Source organism: Drosophila gunungcola (assembly GCF_025200985.1).
Source record: "Drosophila gunungcola strain Sukarami chromosome 3L unlocalized genomic scaffold, Dgunungcola_SK_2 000002F, whole genome shotgun sequence".
In the NCBI taxonomy this organism is placed as follows: domain Eukaryota; kingdom Metazoa; phylum Arthropoda; class Insecta; order Diptera; family Drosophilidae; genus Drosophila; species Drosophila gunungcola.
Window position 1 is genome coordinate 4,758,468 of NW_026453178.1, and position 22,114 is coordinate 4,780,581.

The 22,114-nt window shown below is 40.5% G+C and overlaps 2 protein-coding genes across 2 annotated transcripts; one reads left to right on the forward strand and one right to left on the reverse strand.

Moving 5' to 3' along the window:
• The first annotated feature begins 114 nt into the window (after positions 1-114).
• Positions 115-2,852, forward strand: LOC128257310 (fat-body protein 1). Its single transcript, XM_052988268.1, has 2 exons — positions 115-369; positions 779-2,852. Exons 1-2 carry the CDS (start codon positions 115-117, stop codon positions 2,489-2,491), a joined length of 1,968 nt encoding a protein of 655 aa, XP_052844228.1. The 3' UTR covers positions 2,492-2,852.
• A 9,973-nt stretch (positions 2,853-12,825) lies between these two features.
• LOC128257386 (fat-body protein 1) lies at positions 12,826-16,334 on the reverse strand. Its single transcript, XM_052988383.1, has 2 exons — positions 16,148-16,334; positions 12,826-16,092 (listed from the first exon to the last, which is right to left on the reverse strand). Exons 1-2 carry the CDS (start codon positions 16,236-16,238, stop codon positions 13,037-13,039), a joined length of 3,147 nt encoding a protein of 1,048 aa, XP_052844343.1. The 5' UTR covers positions 16,239-16,334; the 3' UTR covers positions 12,826-13,036.
• Between the last annotated feature and the right edge of the window lie 5,780 nt (positions 16,335-22,114).

Consider the following 22,114-nt stretch of genomic DNA (forward strand, 5'->3'; position numbering starts at 1 on the left):
CACCAGAGATAACCAATACCATTAGGTGTTATCTGCAAGCAACAAGACGAGCTTTTGCTCAGAATAGCATATAAGAATATATGTCTATATATTCAGTGATCAGTCTGCGCAAAAATGTTAAGATTAATGTACGCTTGCCTTTGTTTTCTCGCTTTCGAAAATGGAATAATAAGTTTCGACAATTCTTGGAGGTTGTCTCCACTGAGATGGAACCCAGGGTCATCCAGTGTCCGCACGGAGCTGAATCAGTGGCAAGGTCGTCAACGTTTCCTATTGGACTTGCTGTTGCAAGTGCACAAACCTTTGCTACATGAGGAACTCATAGCAATGGGCAGCCAACTTAACGAAGATCCAAGGCAATATAAAGAAGTAAGCGCGCAGAGAAAATAAATAACACCGATATGGATGGATTATTATTATACTGCATTCTTATAAAAATATCAAATGCAAAAGTTTACATTTAAATTAAAAACAAAATAAATAACATGGATTTACGTCTATAATAATTAAACTGCTCGACAAAAAAACCACTATAAGCTATAATGAATTTAAACGGATTTTATCTACCCGAAATGAAAAACATTCCATCAAGCTCTAGTTTTGAGGAAATCTTGTTCAGAGTATCAAAAATTTGAGTTTAAATACCTTTTTTAAGCTTTATAACAAGGAAATATTATGTGGCTAAAATGAAACGAAACAGCTGTTAAGTTTTCTTTTTGTCGAATAGTCGCTATTTTATAAATTAATAGAAATAATTAAATATTGTTTTCGCTTACAGGGCTCCTGGAGATATTTAAAAGACTTTCTGGAGCGTGTACATCAGAATCGAGTGCCGCGGCCTTTTGGCATCTTTAGTCAACTGGACGAGGAAATGCCTGAGAACCTGCTTGGAGTCTATCGTTTTTTAGTCTTGGCCAAGGATTGGACTTCCTTCCAGCAAAATGCCTGCTATGCCAGGATGCACTTTCATCCCCTGCTCTTCGTGAACGCCCTCCAGTTGACAGTGGCCGAAAGGAAGGATACCAAAGATCTTCGAATGCCAGCCATGTACGAGGTGCTGCCACAGGTCTATTTCGAGAAGGAGGTGATCCTGGCGGCTCAGGAAGTTGCCTGGCATCAGTTGACTCCCATCAGAATGGTGACACCCAAACGCAGATGGAAGGATCTTCTTCTGGGGTTTCTTAAGCCCAGGGCATCTTTGCCGGAAGAGGAAACCATGTCTGCAGATCCCCTCATTATTGATAACAAAAGAGAGTTGGCTTATCTAAGTCTGGATTTGGAACTTAATTCACACTGGAACTATCTGATAAACCGCCTGATTATATCCCGTGAAGAAGGAAAGGAGCGTCTAAATGATCACATTATTATAGATGGCGATCGTTTGGTCTCCTTTCGAGGACCTCTCGACGAAGTCATATATAGAAATCAGTTAGCTTTGGGTCCCCATTTGCAGAACGTTAAATTATATATTTACAACCTAAAGCAATTTGTGGCTGCCTTAACCATGGAAGACTGGGCAACGGGTCAAATATCGATGGATCTGATTGATCCGCCCCTGATGACAACCGGTGGAGTTCCTTATCAAGGCACCTTCTTAAACAGTGAAGCTGTAAGACACATCATAGACCTCACAATAGAAGACCTCAAAAGTCAAATTAACGAAGTGCTGAATGACAATGTTAAAAATTATTTGAATAGCTTAGCAATAGCTGGACAAATGATAGCAAATAATTATATTCACATCTGTCGTCAACTAAACCTGGCTGTAAATGGAAATGCGATTAATAAACCAAGTATGCTGGGCTTGGCCACGGCTAACCTTAGAGATCCTATCTACCGATCGCTACTCTTTCGCTTGAATGAAATTTTAAAGAGTTATGAAAATGAGAATCTTTCTAAAAATGGAGAAGAAAGGCTTTCCCCTAAAATAATTAATGTCACAGTAAGTCGCTTAATGACTTATGAGGAAAGCGTGAAAACGGATCTCATCAATCTGATTGACCAGCAGCTGCTTCAATCACAGCGAAATAATTTACAATTCCTGCGTCGCCATCTTGTGGCTAAACAGCATCGTCTCAATCATGAGCCTTTTACTATTAGCCTGGATATAACAGCTCCAAACGACATGACTGTTCAGTTAAGAATGTATCTAATTCTACCAAATCAATCAGAAATTCGTTTACACCTGGATAGTTTTAAATGTTCTCTAAAAAAGGGAATAAATCAATTCGAACGTCTATTTCCAACAGCTGTTTTTCAACCCACTCTAAGCGAACTCTACGAAGCCGATTACCCATCAACAGAAAGAATTAATTCCAACCGTTTTCCCCCACATCTTTTATTGCCAAGGGGGACTAGAGAAGGCCTCAAACTCAAATTGCTTGTGGAGCTCACTACTTGGACTGGCTTGGAGCAGGAGTTTGATGGGGTGTCTGTCCCTGTCCTGACCGAAACCCTGAAGGATGTGATAATCTTTCATCACCAGGCCTGAAACTATTATGCGATTATATATGCTAAGTGCCTAAACTTCTTAATTGCAACGCATATGTTTGTCTGAATAAGAAGGGGATTACGATGGAGTGGGTTTCATATCAATATAGTTTTCCAAGCACGCACACAATCCAAATTTTAAGGGAAAACGAATAAAGTTGTAATAAATTTCCTTGAATTTTTAGTTATTATATGTTAGCTCTAAAACTCTAATATGAACCATAAAACTTAAGAACCTGTCTCAGAAAATCAAGTTTATGAACTAACATAATTAACATATAATATATAATTTAAAATTGAATTAAATTCTGTTGATATACGCATACCCCATTTGAATGAAATATATATATTTAACCTTCCCACTTGATCAATTCTAATTTCTTTAGCCAACACAAACACACAAGCACTTCTAGTATCCTTTCTGAGGAAAATCAAATAAATGACTGACAAAATGGGACACCAAATAGAATGGGGATTGCGACGCCCCACCACAGAAACTTGAAAACGAACGAAAACGGTTTATTATACGAATGCGATGACAACAAAAAGGCATAATAGTAAAATTAAATGTGTCTATTATGCCAGGCCAATACAATGCACACATAAAACCACACTCAAACTCTGAACAACCATGAGCCATACAATCATAAATACACTGAAAATAGATGTATTTACATATATAGTATGTAAGATTAATTAATCCAAAAATGGAATATTATTATTAAACTTTCTAAATGCATGACATAAACTTAATACAATACTTAACCATCTTAAGCTTAACAAATCGTGGGTTGTAAAGCTTCATATCATATCACGAATTCTTTTAATAAGCTTTATAAGTTAAAAAAATGTATTTCTTTATTTAATTATTAAAAACAAGTACGGCCCTAGTTATTTCTCCGAGTGCCGGCGTTGAAAACATTTGGCAGGCAAGAAACGTTTAAGGAAGGATGTCTTGCTTAGGCGGGTGCCAAGCGTTTGAAGTTGTGGAGGATGTGGCTGTGGATGTGGATGTGGCTGGTTTGTCACTGGCACATTCGCATAAAAACAAATGCACACAATACGACCACCAACAATCCCATTCAATTCCCTTAACAAAAAGCGAGGAGAAAAGAGAAAGGAGAAAGGAGAGACAGAAATCGTCATCAAGGAGAAGGCCTCATCTGTGGGTCCAGGCCGGGAAATGGAGTCCTGGTCCTGGGCGTGTTTGTTCCTAGATAAGCGCAATAATATGCACGTATTTTACGGCAACTTACACACACCCCCGCCCACTAAATCACACCACCCATCACACCCCGATTTCGCGGCGAAATTTTCTAAGAATGCGCAAATTTAAATGCGAATTGTTTTCACTTTGTTGGCAGCGGCGCTTTGCCTAATTGACTTTGTGGGTGTGAGTGCTCAACTGCGTTTTTAACCATAGCCCCAAAAATGTAATAAATGAAAAAATAATCTGAATAGACGACAATCAGCATTCACTTTTCTTGGCCTTTCTTTTCATTTTATTTGCTTCTAATTTGCGTGCGGTTTATCAACAAAAAAAAGTGGAAGCCTCTTTCCCCACCAAAATCCCCACAATTAAAAAAGCAATAAAAAAACGAAAAGTTGTTTCACACTTTGGGCTTATTAATTTCGCAATTGTTAGAGCCAGATTGAGTTTGGGTTTTTTGGGATGAGGCTTAAGCAAATGCTTTTGGAATTTTGCTGACCCAACAAATTGCGGCATAAAGAATGGTACTTAAAGTCATGAATTCTGTGAAATTCTTTTAACACTTTTAACCTTTTTTTGACTTAGAGAGTCCTGGAATTTTTATGCTTGAAGTATTTTTGGTTACTGCTAATTTCCTTTTTGTTCATGTGCATTTAACTTGAGTTTTTGAGTGCTTATTATGTTTTCTTATTATTTGAAAAGTTATGTTACCCATTGATTTATTAAAATAGTTTTAGTTAATGGAAAAGTACTTAAGAATTTTTAAACAGGTAAGAAGTCCTTTATTTTGTTACTCCAAAGAGCCTTGCAGTTTTTGATGTAGTACATCTTATTTTCTTTTCCAGCTTTCCTTGTCATAAAATCTCGAAGGCTGATAAGTGAAAGACCTTGCCATGAAAACATCGTTGGCATCTCCATGTTGACCATTTCCATTCTTGCGGCATTCCTCGGGTATTGTATTTCATTTCCGTTTTCATTATTATTTGTGGCCGTCCGACTTTGACTCCAATTCCGATTCCCAGTGGCTGTTCACGCCCCCATTCTGTTGTTGTCTGCCGCTGCCCCTTTTTTTTATTATCGCTGCCTTCTTGGCCTTCTTTCCTTGGCTTTTTGTGTAGCGACCGAGAAGGAGCTCAAGAACAAGAACAAGAACAAGAACGGGAACAACGTCAACGGCGATGGCAACTTCCTGCTATCGTGCTAATTTCCGTTCCTTTATCTTGACACAATGGTGCGCATTAAAAGCACGAAGGGAGGTGGGGGTTCTGGCCGGGGCAGGACAAACTTCACAGTCAAGGGCGGTTTGTATGGCCAGAAAAGGGCGGGACATCCCCCAAATCAGATGCAGCTATGACCGTTGCGCTTTTATTTCCGCCCCATTCTAAGTAGGGATGTAACTCTGTCATGAAAAAGGCTGTATCATGTATCGAGCTGCTTAAAATATAATATTGAAAATATAGAAAAAATATCGAAAAAATATAATGTACCGACATTAAACAAAATGTCAAAAACATGACATTTGTAGTTCAAGGTTCTTAGGCATGGAAAGCATTTTGTTCACTACCCTAAAGTATTTATTTTTGGCAATAAAAATAATTTTTGACAATTATTGTAAGCTAAAGTGTCATAAGATTCTTCAGCAAGTAGGATTTAAAGTTCGTTAACTCAATGTTTCAAAGTCTTTTATTAAATAAAATATAACTTAACATTCCTGCCATTAAATGCCAATATTTTGACAGAATTATAGGGATTGAAGTATATAGATATGTGTAATTCTACTTCTAGCAAAAAAACCGAACTTAATGTTTTTTCTAAAACCTTTTTCTCTTTATGATTAACATTCATTTGAAATTAAGTACCAGAGTCCACCAAAGTATCACCTAAAAGAAATTATTTCTATTTATCCACACATTTATTTGTAGCCATTTTAGCCGCCATTTTTGTTTCGGCTTTGTCAACACAACAGTGAAACCCCAAGTGAAGGAGCCATTTGAATTGGAGTGATAGTCCCCATTTTTGGGGTGGCTTTAGGAGGCCTTTCCCCGTATTGCCATTTCATTCTTCAGCCCCGCTGGAGGACAAAAATTTGCATTCAGCAACATGAAGAAAATATTGATAAATGCCCGCCATTAAACGCGATTAACAATTTGAATTATGTGGCAAAGCCAAATTTTATTGCCAACACAAACAGCCACAACAATAATTCTATGGCCAAACAAATGGCATCATTATTAAAATATATATGTATATGTGTATGTGCGTACACACCGACCATAATTTCCATAGATTATTTAAGCGCGGAGTAGACGCGTATTTAAAACAACATTTAGGTTGATTTTTTGTATTTTGGTGGGCACGTTCAAAATTCGTGAATGCAATTGCGCGAAAGCGAAAATGATTGGCAATTGTTTGGGTAACCATTCAGTTCCACTTTCTGCCAACAAAAGCCTTTGGAGACTTAATGCAATTTTAGTCTAAACAGTTGCCATCAAAATTTTCAATGAATTGCATCAATTGCCGGTCCATTGTTGGCGGTCCCTCAATACGAATATTCTTCTTTTTTTTTTTTTTTTGGTTTTGGCACCCGCCTCCCTTGTTGTTGTTCTGTTTGCAATCGAGTGGGCGTGGCACAGTGCACACGACCCAATAGAGTGGACGGTTGGGTGGCGATGGGCGGTTTGGGTAATAAAATAATTGCAGCGCACGTGTCAAAAATATTCAAAAAGGCTTAAGAGGGATTGTGCACTGGGTTGCGCGATTTTAGTGGATGGGATTTCCTGGCCCTGCATTGCACCAGAAAACGGTTTTCCTTTTCATGCCCCCGTCATATTTGTATTATTTCTTTTCCTTTTCTGTGTTGTGTCCAACTGATTGCATAAATTGTTGTGGAATTTCATCAAGTTGATGGACAAAGTCCTTTTTTGAAGGGTGAGTGGGTGGACGCGGTTAGACAGTGGGACTTTTGTTGTCAGTGGGACTGACTGGACTTCTTGCGAAAAGAGTGTTATTTTCTATGACGGTCATAGGTCACTTTGCTGCAAAGCCATTTTTGGAAAAAATGAAAGGGGTTACATAACTTAAAATTTTAGGACAATTTATCCAAAATTTCAAACAAACATTTAATCAAAGATTTTTAGAAATTTAAACATTTTTAAAACCAGGTATTTGAAAGAAAGGGTATGCATTTAAAATGGCTGGCTTTAAATCACTTTTCTGCAAATCCTTTTTGGCTTTAATTAAATACGTTAGCTTCCATTTATTTTTTAATTTAAAAAATAGTAACAACTAAAACCCATATTTGTTTGGTATTTAGAACTGTTCAGTTACGGGGTAAGGGTATACAGTCTGCGTGTGAGTTAAACAACAAAATAGTGGCTTTTTTGTGTGCGCGACGGCTTGGAATTTGTTTTGATTTGCAACAAATTTGCTCCAGCATTGTGAGTACTTCTCTGTCTCTGGGCAGAGCGTTTTATTGCTTTTCACTGTCGCCTGTGGGTGTAAGTAGATCATCATGGGTGGTGAGATATAGGGGATAAGGGAGTGTGGATTGGCTGGGGGGTGGTAGAGGGTGTGCGGCGTGCGGAGTGCGGAGTGCGGTGTCCTCGGGCCGGGCATTGTTTACATTGTTGTGGTGTGAATAGCAAATAAGCCGCAACCAATTCCAGGCAAATCCCATTTTTATAGCATACTTTGCGCATCTCTTTACCCTTAACACCAACCACACACCCAGGGCCAAGTCCGCCCGCCCATAAATTCATTCTAATTGCAGCGCACATAGCCAGCGCAGCAAAAATTGTATTCCCACATTTTCACACCTCATTAGTTGGGAATTTCCGAAGGGGGACATCGTAAATTGTAAAAAATAAACATTAAATAGAAATGCTGGGTAAAATGCATTTACCGCTGCAATCTGTGGCCACAAAATCAATTTGCGTTTAAAATATATCCCCACCGATAAGGAAAATGGAAAAGTGCGGGAATAGAAATTAAATGGCTTTCGTGTCTGTGGCTGCAAATTGATTGATTTTGCTGTGACAGCAACAGTAATTGAAAATATTTGTTGTTAACTATTAGTTTGCCAATGAAATCTGTGAAGTCGAAATGGGAACAGCTCGCCCCAAATCATCCTTTTGCACCTGTAACGATATCCCTTCCGGTTCTCGTAATCTTCTCGCCATCTCACAGGATCCGGATCTTCCTGTTGTGCTAAGATTTGTATTTTTCTAAAATGCGAATAATAAATACCTTAAGGTTAATTTGAATTAGTTAGTTTTTTAGTTCCTGAAAATTATTAAATGGTGCATTTATGGCAAAGTAATAGAGATTAAATTAAAATCAAAACACAAAGATCAGCATTTAAAATAGAAGTTTACTATTTCTTATAAACTTTAAATTTCAATCGAACCAAATGTTTCTTGTTTTTATTTTCAAAGTGTAAAAACCACATTTCCAGCTTTATATTTTAATGTAATTATTGCATCATCAAACTATCACGCATTCTTCTATACCCTTGCTACCCTAAATTCTTGTGGGTATTAAAATGTCCTGCGCGTCTCTATGTAAACATTTTTTTAATCCCACTCGAAGGAAAGCCTCCAGTAAGAACTCCTTTCCCTCCTGCGCTTATCAAGCGATGCGCCAAAGCGTGTCAGTTAAGATGGAATATAGTGGGTGAGCAGGGGGCCTTTCCCATGTTGAGGTGGGTGTCTTTCAATCACACAAAAGCCGGAGAAGAGAAAAAATCCTTTTGACAATGCAACGCATGAATGTATTTTCTTACCGCCGGTCCCTCGTTTTTTTTCTTCCTTCATTTTAATTCACAAACAAATTGAATAGACTAGAGAGAGCGAGAAGAATACGAGACCGATTGCCACGTAGCTATAGATCTCACCTATACCGAATGGATGTTTATATTCAGAATACATTTTTCAGAAGCAATTGGCATGGCTATCCCACTCAGTGGCGTAGGCAGGATGTTAAAAAAGGGGTCACACCAATTGAGTCGTATCATCTTACAGGCTGTAAATATGTTTAATATTTTCTAAAAATTTATTTAAAATTTTGTGTTAATAAAACTATTAATAATAAATATAGTTTTATTCAGAATAAGGAAAGATGATATTTGAAATGATAAAAAATCGGTAGTATTAAGTTATTTATATGTAAATAAAATAAAGAAAGTATTTTTCTACGCAAAGTTTTTTTTAAATAAGGAAATCTCTGAGCCAAGAGACCCCTTCTACGCCCTTGATCCCACCACGCCCCTTTTCAATCCCTGCTCCATTAGCCTTTGTGTGTGTTTCGGTTGTGGCGCGTATATCACATTTCCGTTTGTTAGCAATTTTTTGTCGTGTACATCTGCATGAATGGCGCAAAAGTTTTCTGCTCAACTTGATAGCCTCCCAACCAGAGGCAGCGTGTAAAAATGTTTATTGTACACTTTTGAATGCCTTGCTGTGGAGTGGGAAGGAAGGGTTTTGGCCCAAGTTGATTTTGGAGGCAGCTCACGCCTCCCTTCTGTCCAATATTTTCCACACGTCTACCCAGAAAAGGTGGCCAAAGCCCAAATGAACTCGAACTGATTTGCCCCACATCCAGTTGGGTAGTTTTCTAAATATTTTGTAAATGCTGCAAAGGATTGGACCCTCTACATTGATGTTTTTTTAATTTGCAATCTATGATTTATTTCAACTAAGATAAAACCCACTTACAAATTTAAAAATCATTTTACCATCAAATTTGATCTGTTTATTCAGCTTAATATATGTTAACACAATGTAAACTATTAATGGCTAAGCTAAAGGAGGTTTTTTTAATTTAAATATAAGCTAGTGATGGATTCAAAGTGTTTATTTTGTTATATCATTAGAAAAAAGGCATATCCCAAAAAACTTTTCACATAAATATTTTGACACTCCTTTTCTTGTAAAATAGAATCACTTACCTTCGTCTTGTAAATGAAATTATCAGTAAACGGTAAGAAACCCTTCACTTTTTCATTCTTCAAAACTACCAAGAAAAGTATTTCAGTTAATTCCACTCACCATTCAAGCGAATTTTCGCAGATTGTGCCAGCTCTTTGCACTGCTCCACTGGAGAGCTCAACTGACTGCGAAATTGTTTGCCAACCACAAAAAGAACTGACAGAGAAAGGACCATCAGAGAACACGGCACAGATAAGACCGCCAACTTGTTTGCTTAATAAATAAACTTTATATTCATAACTGAAAAAGTTTCGCAACATGCCTCCTGCCACTTCCTTCGGCGAAACAAACGTGGCCGCTAATTTGCGTGCCAAAAAGTTTTGCCGCTGAATAGTATGCTATGAAATTTGGCAAACATCAGGAGGAGTTTGTAGGCGCGGCAAAACTACGCGACGGCATTTCCGTTGCCAGAGCGCCAAGGCAGAACATAAATTATACGAGCGTTTCCGCCTCAAGAGCACTCAGAGAAAATAGTCATAAATAACCACAAATTATTTGAAATATGTTATGGACCTGAAAAAGATCATTAAAAAATTAAATAAAATCCCTTACAAACTAAGCCATTTAAAAAGTAAATTGAAATAACAAATAACAAAGCCATTACCCTTTTTTTCATTTTCGTTGGGACAACACAAATGAAATTTAAAAAAAAGGCTAACCTATGTATAATTTTTTTTATTTAAAAAAAAAGTTTAAAAACTTAAGTTTTATCAGATTTTGTTAACGTCAAACCTAAAACATATTTTTAATCAAGGTTTAGGTCATCAAGTTTATGTAATTTTTGTAAAATGAATTATTGAGTTTTTAAAACCACTTAAAGCTAAAATAGGTTTGTGTTTTGTGTTTTTTTTGTTAAATACAAGATGGGAGTCTTTCTAAATGTAAACATTTTTGTGAAATGTTTTGCTTAGTGTCCCCTAGCTCCGGCTTTTCTCAAGACGCTATCTGCATTGCAGCAAGGGGCTCTCGCTAATCACAAAAGTTTTCGGTTTTTAGCTACCTTCAATTCGGACTCGAGGACGAGAGCAAAAAGGGGTTGGCCCGATAAACTTACGGGTTAAATACGCTTTGGCCCCGCACATCCTCAGTCTGATTAACAAGACATAATTACTTTCGCATTAAGCGGCTGCCTAATAGCTCGTGTAATTCCCCAACTCCAGAAACCAAACGCTAATCAGCTCATCAGACACAACAAACTATGGAAAACAACATTTTAAATTCCAAATTACAAAATACAAAAAAGCCACATCAACAACAACGGTGGCAGCAAAATGAAATGAAATGTACGGCAAACCACTCGAAGATAATGAAAGTGCATTGAGGCGGTAAAAGTCGGGGAAACAGTATCAGGTCGAGAGCGAACATTTTTCCATTATGCAACGTGCCACATTCTTTGCTGCTCGAAAAGGAAGGCAGGCAGGCAGCAGAAACTTACGAATGATCGACTATTAATATGCCATTTTTTATTTATATGTTTGTGCAAATAGAATTAGGGAGGGCTGAAAATTGTTAAGTAGATTAAACATTTAATCTTAATTTTTAGTATATAAAAAAATGTATTTTAAATTAATTTATCATATTAGTAGGCAATAAAGATTTTTGCTTATAAGTAACAACATACATTGTTTAAATAAATTTTAAATCAAATTTATTGCTTCAATTAAAACGGACTTAAACTGAAAATACTTGGAGAAAAAGTTAACTTGATAGAAATAAATATTTACATGAATAACATATTCTAAAATTAAATTTACAAGTCAATACATTTATGAAATTAGTGGCAAATTGTTAGCTATTTTGTGAATTTTTTTAAAACTTCCAAAGGAAATTCAAAAAGTCTTTATTTATTTATTTTCTTTTAAATATTTTACTAGTTGTAACGGTGTTACATTTATTCAAATCATATCCCACAGGGTACTAATTGAGGTGTGAGTGCAGGGCAACCTGGAAAAATGCAACGTTTAAGCGCCTGCGGTGAAATGTCTGCCGTTCGTTGGTTGGTGGTCCACCCAAACCCCTTCCTCCATTCCCCAGGAGCCAAGAGCCAAGAACCGCTTCTATGTCCTGGGCCTGATGAGAAAACGCTTCTATAGAGGGTTAAAAGCCGGATCCGTTTGGACCTGAGCCAACCAGAGTGACAACGTGAGCCCGACAACGGAAAGTGTGATTATATTTTCATTTTCCATTTTTTACGGCCAATTAATTTGGCAATTGACGCTTCGCTGGGCGTCTGCGCCATGGCAAATATATATATATATATATATGCAGTAGGTGGATACGTATATATCCCTGGCGTTGTTGCAAATTGAGTTGTGTGGCAAGAATAAGAAAAGTCTATTATAGTGCCAGGATGCCAGGATGCCAGGATGCCTGCCAGCTATTTGCACGTTGCATTGTCTGGCCATCCTGCCATCCTGCCATCCGCTTGTTCTGTGGGCGGCCATTGTTTGGGGGCGTGGCAGCTGCCTGTAATCCCTACCAGCCCCTGGTCCACATTGCCACACCCCTTCGCCCTCAGATGGTCATGCAATTTGCATTGAAATTGTTTTTCGAAATTAGAAAAGCCAGTCAGGTGGACGTTTATCAGGGGGTTTGAGTTGCGATAAAACGATGATTTTACCACTTTTGGGGGCTCTTCGAGAAAAGTGACAATTTCAATAAGGACTAAATTGGAGTTTTGAAGGGCCACTAATAGCCGAGAAGATAGATACTTCTTTTATGCCTAAGATATATACCCAAAGAGGAGAGCTTTTTAATGGAGCAAACTGAGGCGTTTTCCAAGCCAAGTGAAATCTCTTTTAAGAACTATTTTCTGTGATACCAACAAAAGATAATTTGGTGCCATACATTTGAGAAATAAGTAACATGGTGTTCTATTTGAAAAAATTCAAAGCCTTGAAATATTAAAATTTGTTTATATATGTAGAGTGTGAATTCAACCAGAGAAAAAACATGACAATTCCAATACTTTGCTTAAATCAAAGTCTATTACACTTTAATTTTTAGTTATAAGTATGGAAAAATTTAGATTTAAAATGAAAAAAATTAAAATCTACAACTATTCTTTGCAAAAACAAATAAATTATTTGTAAGCTATTACTGTCGCCTTATTAAGTATACCTAAGTAATTATAAAACACACTTATTTAATGCTTGTTTGCATCGCTTGCGAAGATTTTAATTACAAATATAGATAAATCGGTTACAAGAATATTCAACATTTTGCTATTGTAAATTGATTAAGATTCGATAGACTTAAGCTAGGATTCGTTTGGGTCTTTTCAGATGGGTCCATAGGCGATGGCGTGGCCTGTCGATCGGTTGCGGTTGTTGGACACACCCTAATGGGGGAATTAGTTCTCCTGGATGATGACCACATCCTGGAGGTGGATGTTGGAAAGCTGCAGCAGCTGCTGCTCGTTGCGAATGGGACGATCCAGGGGATAGCCCAAGGGACGCATATCGCGCAGGGAGGCGGATCCGATGCCAATGCTGATGTCGGGAACGATTTGGCGCTCCTGTTGCTCCACCAGCGGAGAGACCACCACCAGGAGCTGCATGGGCAGGCCCTCGGGTCGTCCGCGCGGCAGCAGCAAGTGCTGCGGGAAGCGTCCGTTCTCGCCGACCAACTCCTGGATGCCCACACCACCCACAACCGATTGCTCCTGCTGGCCCCTCAGCTGCAGCATCACCCGGCGATAGATCTCGCCCAGGGGAGTCACATCGCGACTGGTCCAGGGGATGTCGATGGACCGCTGCTGGATGCGATTGCGTCCCGACTGCAGCTGCACATCGATGGCCTCCAGGAGGACAAAGTCACGGCGACGCTCGTCCAGGGACACTCCCTGTCTGCCCTGCTGATCCTCGCCGGGTCCCAGGAACAGGCGAATGATGGCATCCTGGTCCTGATCCGCCGTGATGTCCATGTCAATGGTAAAGGCCCGGTTGTTGAGGCGTCGCTGGCGACCCACAATCTCCTGTTGCCGCCCCTCGACCAGATTGCTGAGGTCCAGGTCGTGCTCCTCGATGCGGGTGCGCAGCTTGTCCACGCGCACATCGTTGATGGCAACACCGCGCATCTGCAGCTGCTCCTGGCGGTAATCGCCCAGGATCTGCTCCCGCTGCTGGTCCACGATCCTCACGATCCGGCGGAGAGTGTGCTGCACCACGGGATCGCTGAGCCGGATGCCCAAGCCATTGCGATCGATTTGCTGGCCACGGTTGCTAGCGTTGTCCTGGACCAATTGGCGAATGATGTTCAGAATGCCCAACTGGCCGAGGCGACCCAGCAGGACATCGGCGATCAGGGACTCCACCTGGCGTTGATCCTCCATCTGGCCACGCAGCGAGTTCACGTTCACCTGGTTCAGCACCTGACCAATGACCTCCTGCAGACGCTGCTCAATCTGGCCAATCTGCCCGAGAACTTCACGGCTGCGCTGCGAATCGATGCGGATTTGGTTCATCCGGAGGGCGTATCTCTCGTTTTGCGACAGGCGGGGATTGTTGATCCACTGCTGCTGCTGCTGCTGCTGCTCGATCATCTGTCCCTGGGAGATGCTCTCCTGGTTGAGGCGGGCCACCAGCTGGCGGAGATTGTGCAGGAGAATCTCGCTGCGTCGGCTGTTCTGCTGGCGAAGATTGGGCAGACTACGACGGCTTCGCACTCCCTGACGGCGCTCCTCATCATCATCGTTGTCATCGTTGTCATCATCATTATCATTGTCGTTTTGCTGCTTCTCCAGACGTTGCTGGCGGTTCCGCTTGAGCATCTCCAGGATTTCATCGTCGTTCATCATTTGCAGGCGGTTGTCGCTGCGGATGAGCTTGAGGATGTCCTCATCCTGGATGAGGCGATCTCCCAGGACGCGACGACCCTCGCCAATGGAGTGGATTCTGCGAGGCATAGTCCTCTGCTGCTGCTGCTGCTGCTGCTGCTGCTCCTGCTGCTGTTGGGTGATGTCCTGGTTGAGGCGACGTCGGTTGATGTGCACCAAACGCTCATCATCGCGGCTCACGCTCTCCAATTGATCTTGGACCCCCAAGCGACGTCCTTGCCTCTGGATCTGGTCCTGCTGCTCGTCATCCTGGTCCTGGTTCTGGCGCAGACGCTTCGTTTGCCAGTCGCTCTGACGCACCTCATCCAGCTGTCCAACGCGACGACCCTCACTCACTCGGTTTCCCCTCATCAGGCCCATCAAACGCTGGCGTCCCGAAAGCTGATCCTCCTGCTGATCCTCCTGATTGATGGCATTCAGGCGACGACGGTTCACATGGAGCAGGCGATTGCTGTCCACACTCACGGTGGGCAGGTCACGAACTCCTCCTCCGATGCGGAGACCTCCTTGGCTGATTCCACGCTGCAGTTGCACGCGACCCATGCGAATATCATCATCATCATCATCATCATCATCGTTGTTGTTGTCGTTGTCATCATTGCGGTTGAGCAGACGCTGGAAACGCTCCCTTTGGTTGCCATAGATGTTCTGACCCTGATCCTGATTCTGCTCCAGCAGACGTCGACGGTTCACGCGCAGCAGACGACCAGTGTCCACATCCTGACCCATTTCCCGCTCCCTGTGTATCCATTGCGACTGATCACCAATCCCTTGGTGCTCCTGCTCCTGTTGCTCACGCTCCTCCTCAGTGACATCCTCCTGCATGGCCAATTCCTGGATGAGATTCTGCACAAAGTTACGCAGCGCAATGTCATCGGTGAGCAGAGAGGTGCCCTCGATCTGTCCCTGGTTCTCGGCCCGAATCACCACTCGCTGCTGGCCCACAACATTCTGGCGGTTCTTCTGCTGCTGCTGCTGCCGCAGCAGAGCCATCTGCAGGTGAATCTCCCGCCAGGGCATCAGGATGTTCATCATGGGATTCATGGTGCGCTGGCGCAGACCCACAATGTCCATGAGCGAGGGTCGCTCCGATTGCTCCCGCTGCACGCCGCGCACCTGCTCGATCACCTCCTCGTCCAGATACAATTCGGGCAGCAGCTCCTGGACGGCGGGCACGATCAGGGAGCGGGTGTCATCGCGATCGCGAATGGCCAGGGCCAGGGCGTTGACCAGCAGCACGGGATTGATGTTGCGGCGCAGATAGACCACGTTCCGCCGCAGGGTGTCCCAGTCCAGGGAGCGGACCAGCAGGCGGTAAATGCCACGCAGCTGTTGCACATCCTCCAGGCGAACCACCGAGTACACCTGGTGCTCGTCCAGCAGCCGGCGCTGGCGATCCAAGTCGATGACGCGCTGCATCTCCACATCGATGCCGCCGCGATAGCGCTGGCTGTCCACAATCAGACCCTGATCCAACTGGATCAGCTCGTTCTGCTGCAAGGGCTGGCGTATGTTCTGCACGATGTCCAGGATCAGCTTCTGGCGCTGCAGATCCTCCAGTGACATGCGATCTAGAGAAAGGGAGATTAATTTTTGTGCCCCAATCAAGGGGGAATACCTAGTTACCAATACCCTGAATCCGCTCCGGATTCATAGTTATCCTTCCAGCAGCCACAAGACTGGCCGCCAAGGCCACCAACAGCAGAATCCTGTTCATCTTGCTGAATACTCTTGATGATGCACTTGTATAGCTATAAGGACCTGGCAGGAATTAGCTTGCTAAGACACAGACCAGAAGGCAACTGTATTTTCCACTCATTCCGCTGCAGCTTTTATACCCAAAAATTCGCAGCATTTCGAAGTGCATCCCGTATAGGCCTATCGCTTGACTCCCGATTGGGTTGAATGCCTTTCGTGGGGCGAAAATATGTTTATCAGTCCAGTCGCAGAGAGTGCTAGAAAACCGCCAGCTCATTATGCAATTAAAAAGTTGTTTTGAGGTTGAGTTCTTGCCGTCACAGATTGCAACCGAAATCGGACCAAATCGGGCACGTAACTCCGGTTGGTTGCTGTTTTGTGGGTCACAACAGCCCATCGATCTATCTTAATTGGTTCATTGATCTGCCATCCAGCCACTGTTTGACCTGCTGACTTTGTGTTTGCTGTACGTGTTTGCTGGTAATTTAGATTTGCCCACCAAACAATCTGCAAACTGCAGTTGCACATTGCAATATGTAGCGAAATTATAAACTAAATATTTATGAAATTCATGCATTTCATCATGCTAATTCCATTGCTGATAAGAACGAGGAAGACAACATCTCAGCATGGAAAAATTCACCTCAGAGCTGATAAGAAATAGAATTTATGAACCTGTTTATGTGCGAGAAGTCAGCATAATCCGAGTACTGATGACCTGTTTGACAAATTAATATAATACATTAACATTGCTGATGTCCCTGCTAATTAATTGGCACGACGTGTTTGCTAATTGTATGCTTAATGATCTTTGCTTAGATTTTTTTTAGCAAATGAGTGTTCTATTAAAATATACGATTATGTTTGGCTAATCTCTTCTGTTTTTTTTTTTAAATGGGTGCTGGCAAAAAATTAGCAAAATCAGTAATTTGCCTTATATCCTAAGAAATAAAGATCAAAATATGGAATGTCATTTGCAATCTCGTTGAACTCAAAAAAACATTCTTAATTCATTAATGAACTTTTTTTTGTTACCCAATTATGTGGTAAAAAATAAACTATAGACAGTATTAAGTATAAATATCAATTCAATGCCAAACACTATAACCCTTATACTTTTTAGTTTCATTTCTATACCGAAGAGTCTAAAACTGTAGGCTAAAGCCAAAATTTTAAACCACATACGTTTTATTTTGTCACTTTCGTTGTATTAATTTGATACTCTTCTTATTGAGAAATTGTTCAAAAGCAATATTGTAAAAAGTATGTAACAATAGTTTGCATTACAAATTAACTGCTCACATTTCTACTTAGTTGCTTGGTTTTGATAAGGCATTTCTACATTTTCGAGTGTTTAGACTCTTACTAAGACCTAGTAAAATGTCTAATCCAAAGGCTTAGAGTGCCAATGTAAATAGACCTCCGAGTGCAGCTCAAAAGTGAACCGATGCGGAGTTGGAGCCGCAAATGAAGGCCACGTAGCATTTGGCAGCGTCATTGTTCGCGTGAGTGAGTGATTGGCGATTGTGAAAGGATAAAGGATTGCAGTGGGTGGGTGAGCGATGCGGACGAGTCGATGCAATTTTTCTATTCACATTTAAATTGGCAATTCGTTTGTCCGTGGCTTTTGTGTTCGCCAAACGATTTTTGTTGCCATTTTTTTTGGTTGTCTGCGCTGCGACAATTTTGCAACGTGCCTGGCATGCAACGGAAGTAAAAAACGCTACGTGGGTGGCCCAAGCTAAGATTTGCCTAGGGATGTGCTATATTTTGAAGACAGCATTTTATACAAATTTAAAAGAACTAAACACAAGAAGGAAAAACACCAATGAATTTGTAACAATATGGATAACTCTTTTATTTCGTTTAACTACAGCTTAAATTGTATTTAAAAACACAGCTTTAACAACTGCATTCACACCTCACAATAACAATTTGTTGTTGGCTTTATGATTTTGCAAAGCTTATATAATAGTACAATATCATTTTTTTAACATCACGGAATATAAGCTTATGTACATATAAGCAAGATACTGTCTAGTGCATTTAACTAATAAAATGTGCATTATTAAAGTTAAAATTTGCTTTAAAGACATAAATATATATATATAATATAAAAATTCAAAGGAAATTAAATTAACAAATTATTATTAATCATTTTTTTGTTTTTTGAATAATTAAAAAATTATGATAGGTTAAATTCGGATAGGCGTAAAGGTATTTTGCCCATCACTATTCTGGCTTGACTGTAATCATTGTTGCTGCTGTCCTGATGCCTTTTCTAATGTAATTGCAATTGTTTGGCATCTCCGGCGTGGCATTCAGCCTTTGGACTTCAGCTCTGGCCAGAAAATGGACAGTAAAAGCGATTTTTACTTGCCACTGCTGCACTTTTCACGCTTTTTTTGCGACTTGCCATTTTTATGCATGCCAAGCGCATTTGTGCGACAATAATTGCTTCTTTATGCCGCCGCTCGCCATTCGCCGCTTCCCTTGCTGCATGTTCAGCAATTATGCAGCTACAATTTCGCATTAATTGCTCCTTTGTGCCACGGGGGTGTCCTTTTGGCACCCACTGTGAGCGGCCTGAAAAAAACATTCCATTCCGGCATTGTGAGCCGGTGCATTTACGGCGGAGGCGACTGCTGCTCGCTTTAATTGCTCCCGGCCTCGGACATCGGATGGAATGCGCTTTATGTGCATAGTAATGCCATCGCCGATTGTGCCACAATTTGCATTATTCCAGCACTGGACTTTGCCAGCCATGGAGCACTGGTTTTTATCCGATGGGTAGCTCTTTTCTCGGACCTGGGGACTTCCGTTTAACAGGGTTCACAAATAACCAGTACAGCATGAAGTAGTCAATATAATATGGAAATGCAATTCTTCGTTCGTTGCTCCCAGTAGCGCTGTTTCCAAGCTGCGAGGTAATCTCTCTCAGGTTTTTTGGGCTATCAAAACAAGGCCAGGCAATTGTGCCTGGACTTCTTATCTCGGTTCGCATTTAACCTTTCGCTAAACAGTGGGTACTAACTTTGCAGATTTATTTGATTTTATATTTATTTTAAGTGTATTTTAAGAATGTTTACTACACATATTTGAAAACTACTATTATATTGTACAAAAGAAGGCTTAACTTTCTTTACAACGTGAAAATTTATTTTTTTTAGTTCTACATAGTGTTATAAATACATATATACTTTAAATTATTTCAATAACAGTAACAATAAAAATACTGTTACTCTAACAAGAGGTGAAGTTCAGATAAAACTATATAATTCTATCATAGTCATTATAATAAGTGCAGATGTGAAATTATCATAAATAGGAAAATTATTGCCGACTTCGAATTATGTATACACTAACAGTTTGCTAAAAACCAATACAAAATTGTATACAACTAATAGCAATTATCAATATCAATAAAATAATTCAAATTAGAAATATTTTTTAACAAAGACTTATGCCAATTAAGTAACATACTTAAAATTACAATTCAGTTAAGAGTTCTAACACCATATGAATCTACCTTCACCTCCACATTAATATTCCAATTATTTGGGAATCGAAATCCCTTTCCAAGAAACACCACCGATGCTCCGCACGACAACACATCCTTGTCTCGAGTGCCAGTTGTCCTTGTTCTCCTGGCCAAAAGAATGAGCCAAGTTGAGTCGAGTCAAGTCAAGTCGAGGCGAAGTGGTGGATGTTTTTGGCTTCGTTCTTGGGTGTTTGGGATTCGGTTTCGCTTTTGGCTTTGTCGCCGCCCGCTTTGACTTAAATGCGATTTAATGCCTTTTTTGTTTGTCTTCCATGCGTCGGATATCCGTTCGACGAGCTGTGGGCGTGATAAACCGCATCCTCCCACCTCCGCCCACTTTCTAGGCTGCTAATTTGCTCGGCGTTGTTTTTTTTTTATGTCTCAACTTCGCCTTGCCGTCTTAATCTTATATCCTTTTCGCGTTTTCCTTTTTTTTTGGCTGGCTTGGCATTAAAAAAAACTGTGCGCCCTTTGTTGGGCTGATAAAACTGCTTACAAATGCTTAAAAAATTAAAATTTATTACAAGCGATTAAGTGGGTTGGTCTGGCCTTCGACGACCTTTTGGCGTGAAATAGCCTAAAAAATTCAAATGGAATGTCATCAGTTTGGCGGTTCAACATATTTCCGGGCATAACTTTTTTTTTTTTTTTTTTTTTGTGGACATTGGCCAATTGATTCATGGCCACACAATATCCTTTGCGTAATGGTCTTTCGGGGCCACCTTAAACAGTCAGCAGTCAGTAGTCAGCAAAATGAAATGGAATGTGAATGGTGGCCCGGAATGAAAGAAAAAGTACAGCAAATAAATATAAATATAGTAATAATGAAGCATTGGGCCAAGAGCGGAGAAGAAAAGCCAAAGTCTGCTGCCAAAAGAAAATATTTCTTTTTATCACAACGGATGTGAGTGTGCCAGGACTGAAATAGCAAAGGATGGAGGAAGGGCTCGAGGAGGTGGAGTCGGCTTCTGGCACTGGAAGTGGAAGTGGTGATAGAGCCAGTGGGTTGGGGTTACCTCCGCCAGCATCCTGTCAAATAAAACAAAAAATTCCCTGCCTCAAGTAGTGTGATACCAGTACTTGGTTTGGTTGGTTGATGAAAGAAAGGGAACAGCATTCGCTGGTTTTTTTTGTTACACAGGCAAAATTGAAAAGAATCTGAAAATTATAAAGCTATCCTTGTTGATATCCTTATCAAAGTTAATTTAATAAAGTACGAAAAACTATCATGTTTTTTAAAGTCTAAAAGTCTAGGATCGGAATTATGTATATTAAGTAGAACAAAAATGTTTTAGATAAAAATGATGCAATGATGAAATTTTTTTATAAGATGTACATTAATAATAGTTAGAATTACATTTACAATTTGTTTTGTAATGTAGGAACTAGCACAATTTTTATCCGTGTACTTTTGTCACCGCAATTCGTGGTGCTCTCAAACCCCCCCTTTCACTACCAACTTCCTCCGCACAAAGCAAATCAAACAAACTTTTATTTCACACGTTTTTGGCTCTGCTATTTTTCTCCCTCGCTGACTCGCTTTCAATGTTTTTATTTGTCTTGAAACAAGTGAGTATAGTATAGCGAGATGATGCTGATGATCGGGGGTCGGAGGTCGGAGGTCAGGGGCAAAGGGGCAAAGGGTCGCACGTGCAGCGCGTGTCTGTTAGTTTTGATAGCCAGTTGACTTGGCTTTTGGATCCCGATTCCACCCAACCAGTTGACCCGTTAAATTTTTTGATAATTGCTGCATTAGAGTGTTGAGTACTTGGGGTAACTTATAAACATTTTTATGAGAAGTTACATTTTGGCTAAGCAATAATGTTTTACCAAAGGACTGCAATGTTCCCTTAATCTTAAAAAAAATATCTTTTTTGGCGTGCTACTTCAATTTAAACTTTTTATTTTAAATATAGATACAGGCTTGACAGAAATTAAAACACCAATTTCATATATCTTACTTACAATAAAGTTAAAACTAAGTTTTTCTATGAGAACGATTTTCCTTCAAAAGCTATGAAAACCGCTTTAAAAACTCAATTTAATTCAATCATTACTTCATGATCTGCAAAGCATTTCGGCAATTTGTAAGTTCCCACAGTCGAACTACTTCATGGATTGCTCTCTTGGGGGTTGCTTGTCTTCCCCTCACAATTTCATTGGGCAAATATTGTTGTAGCATTTCATAGAGTTTCGCACAAGTGATTTGGCCAGAATGGAAGCGACTGTCAGCTCCTTTTGTCTGCGTTTAGGTGAGGTCAAAATGCAAACATTAAATGCTTATTCAAGTTCGAGTCTGTGACTGTTTCTGTGGCACTATAAAAACGACCTTGCAGGCAACAAAAGGCACAGAC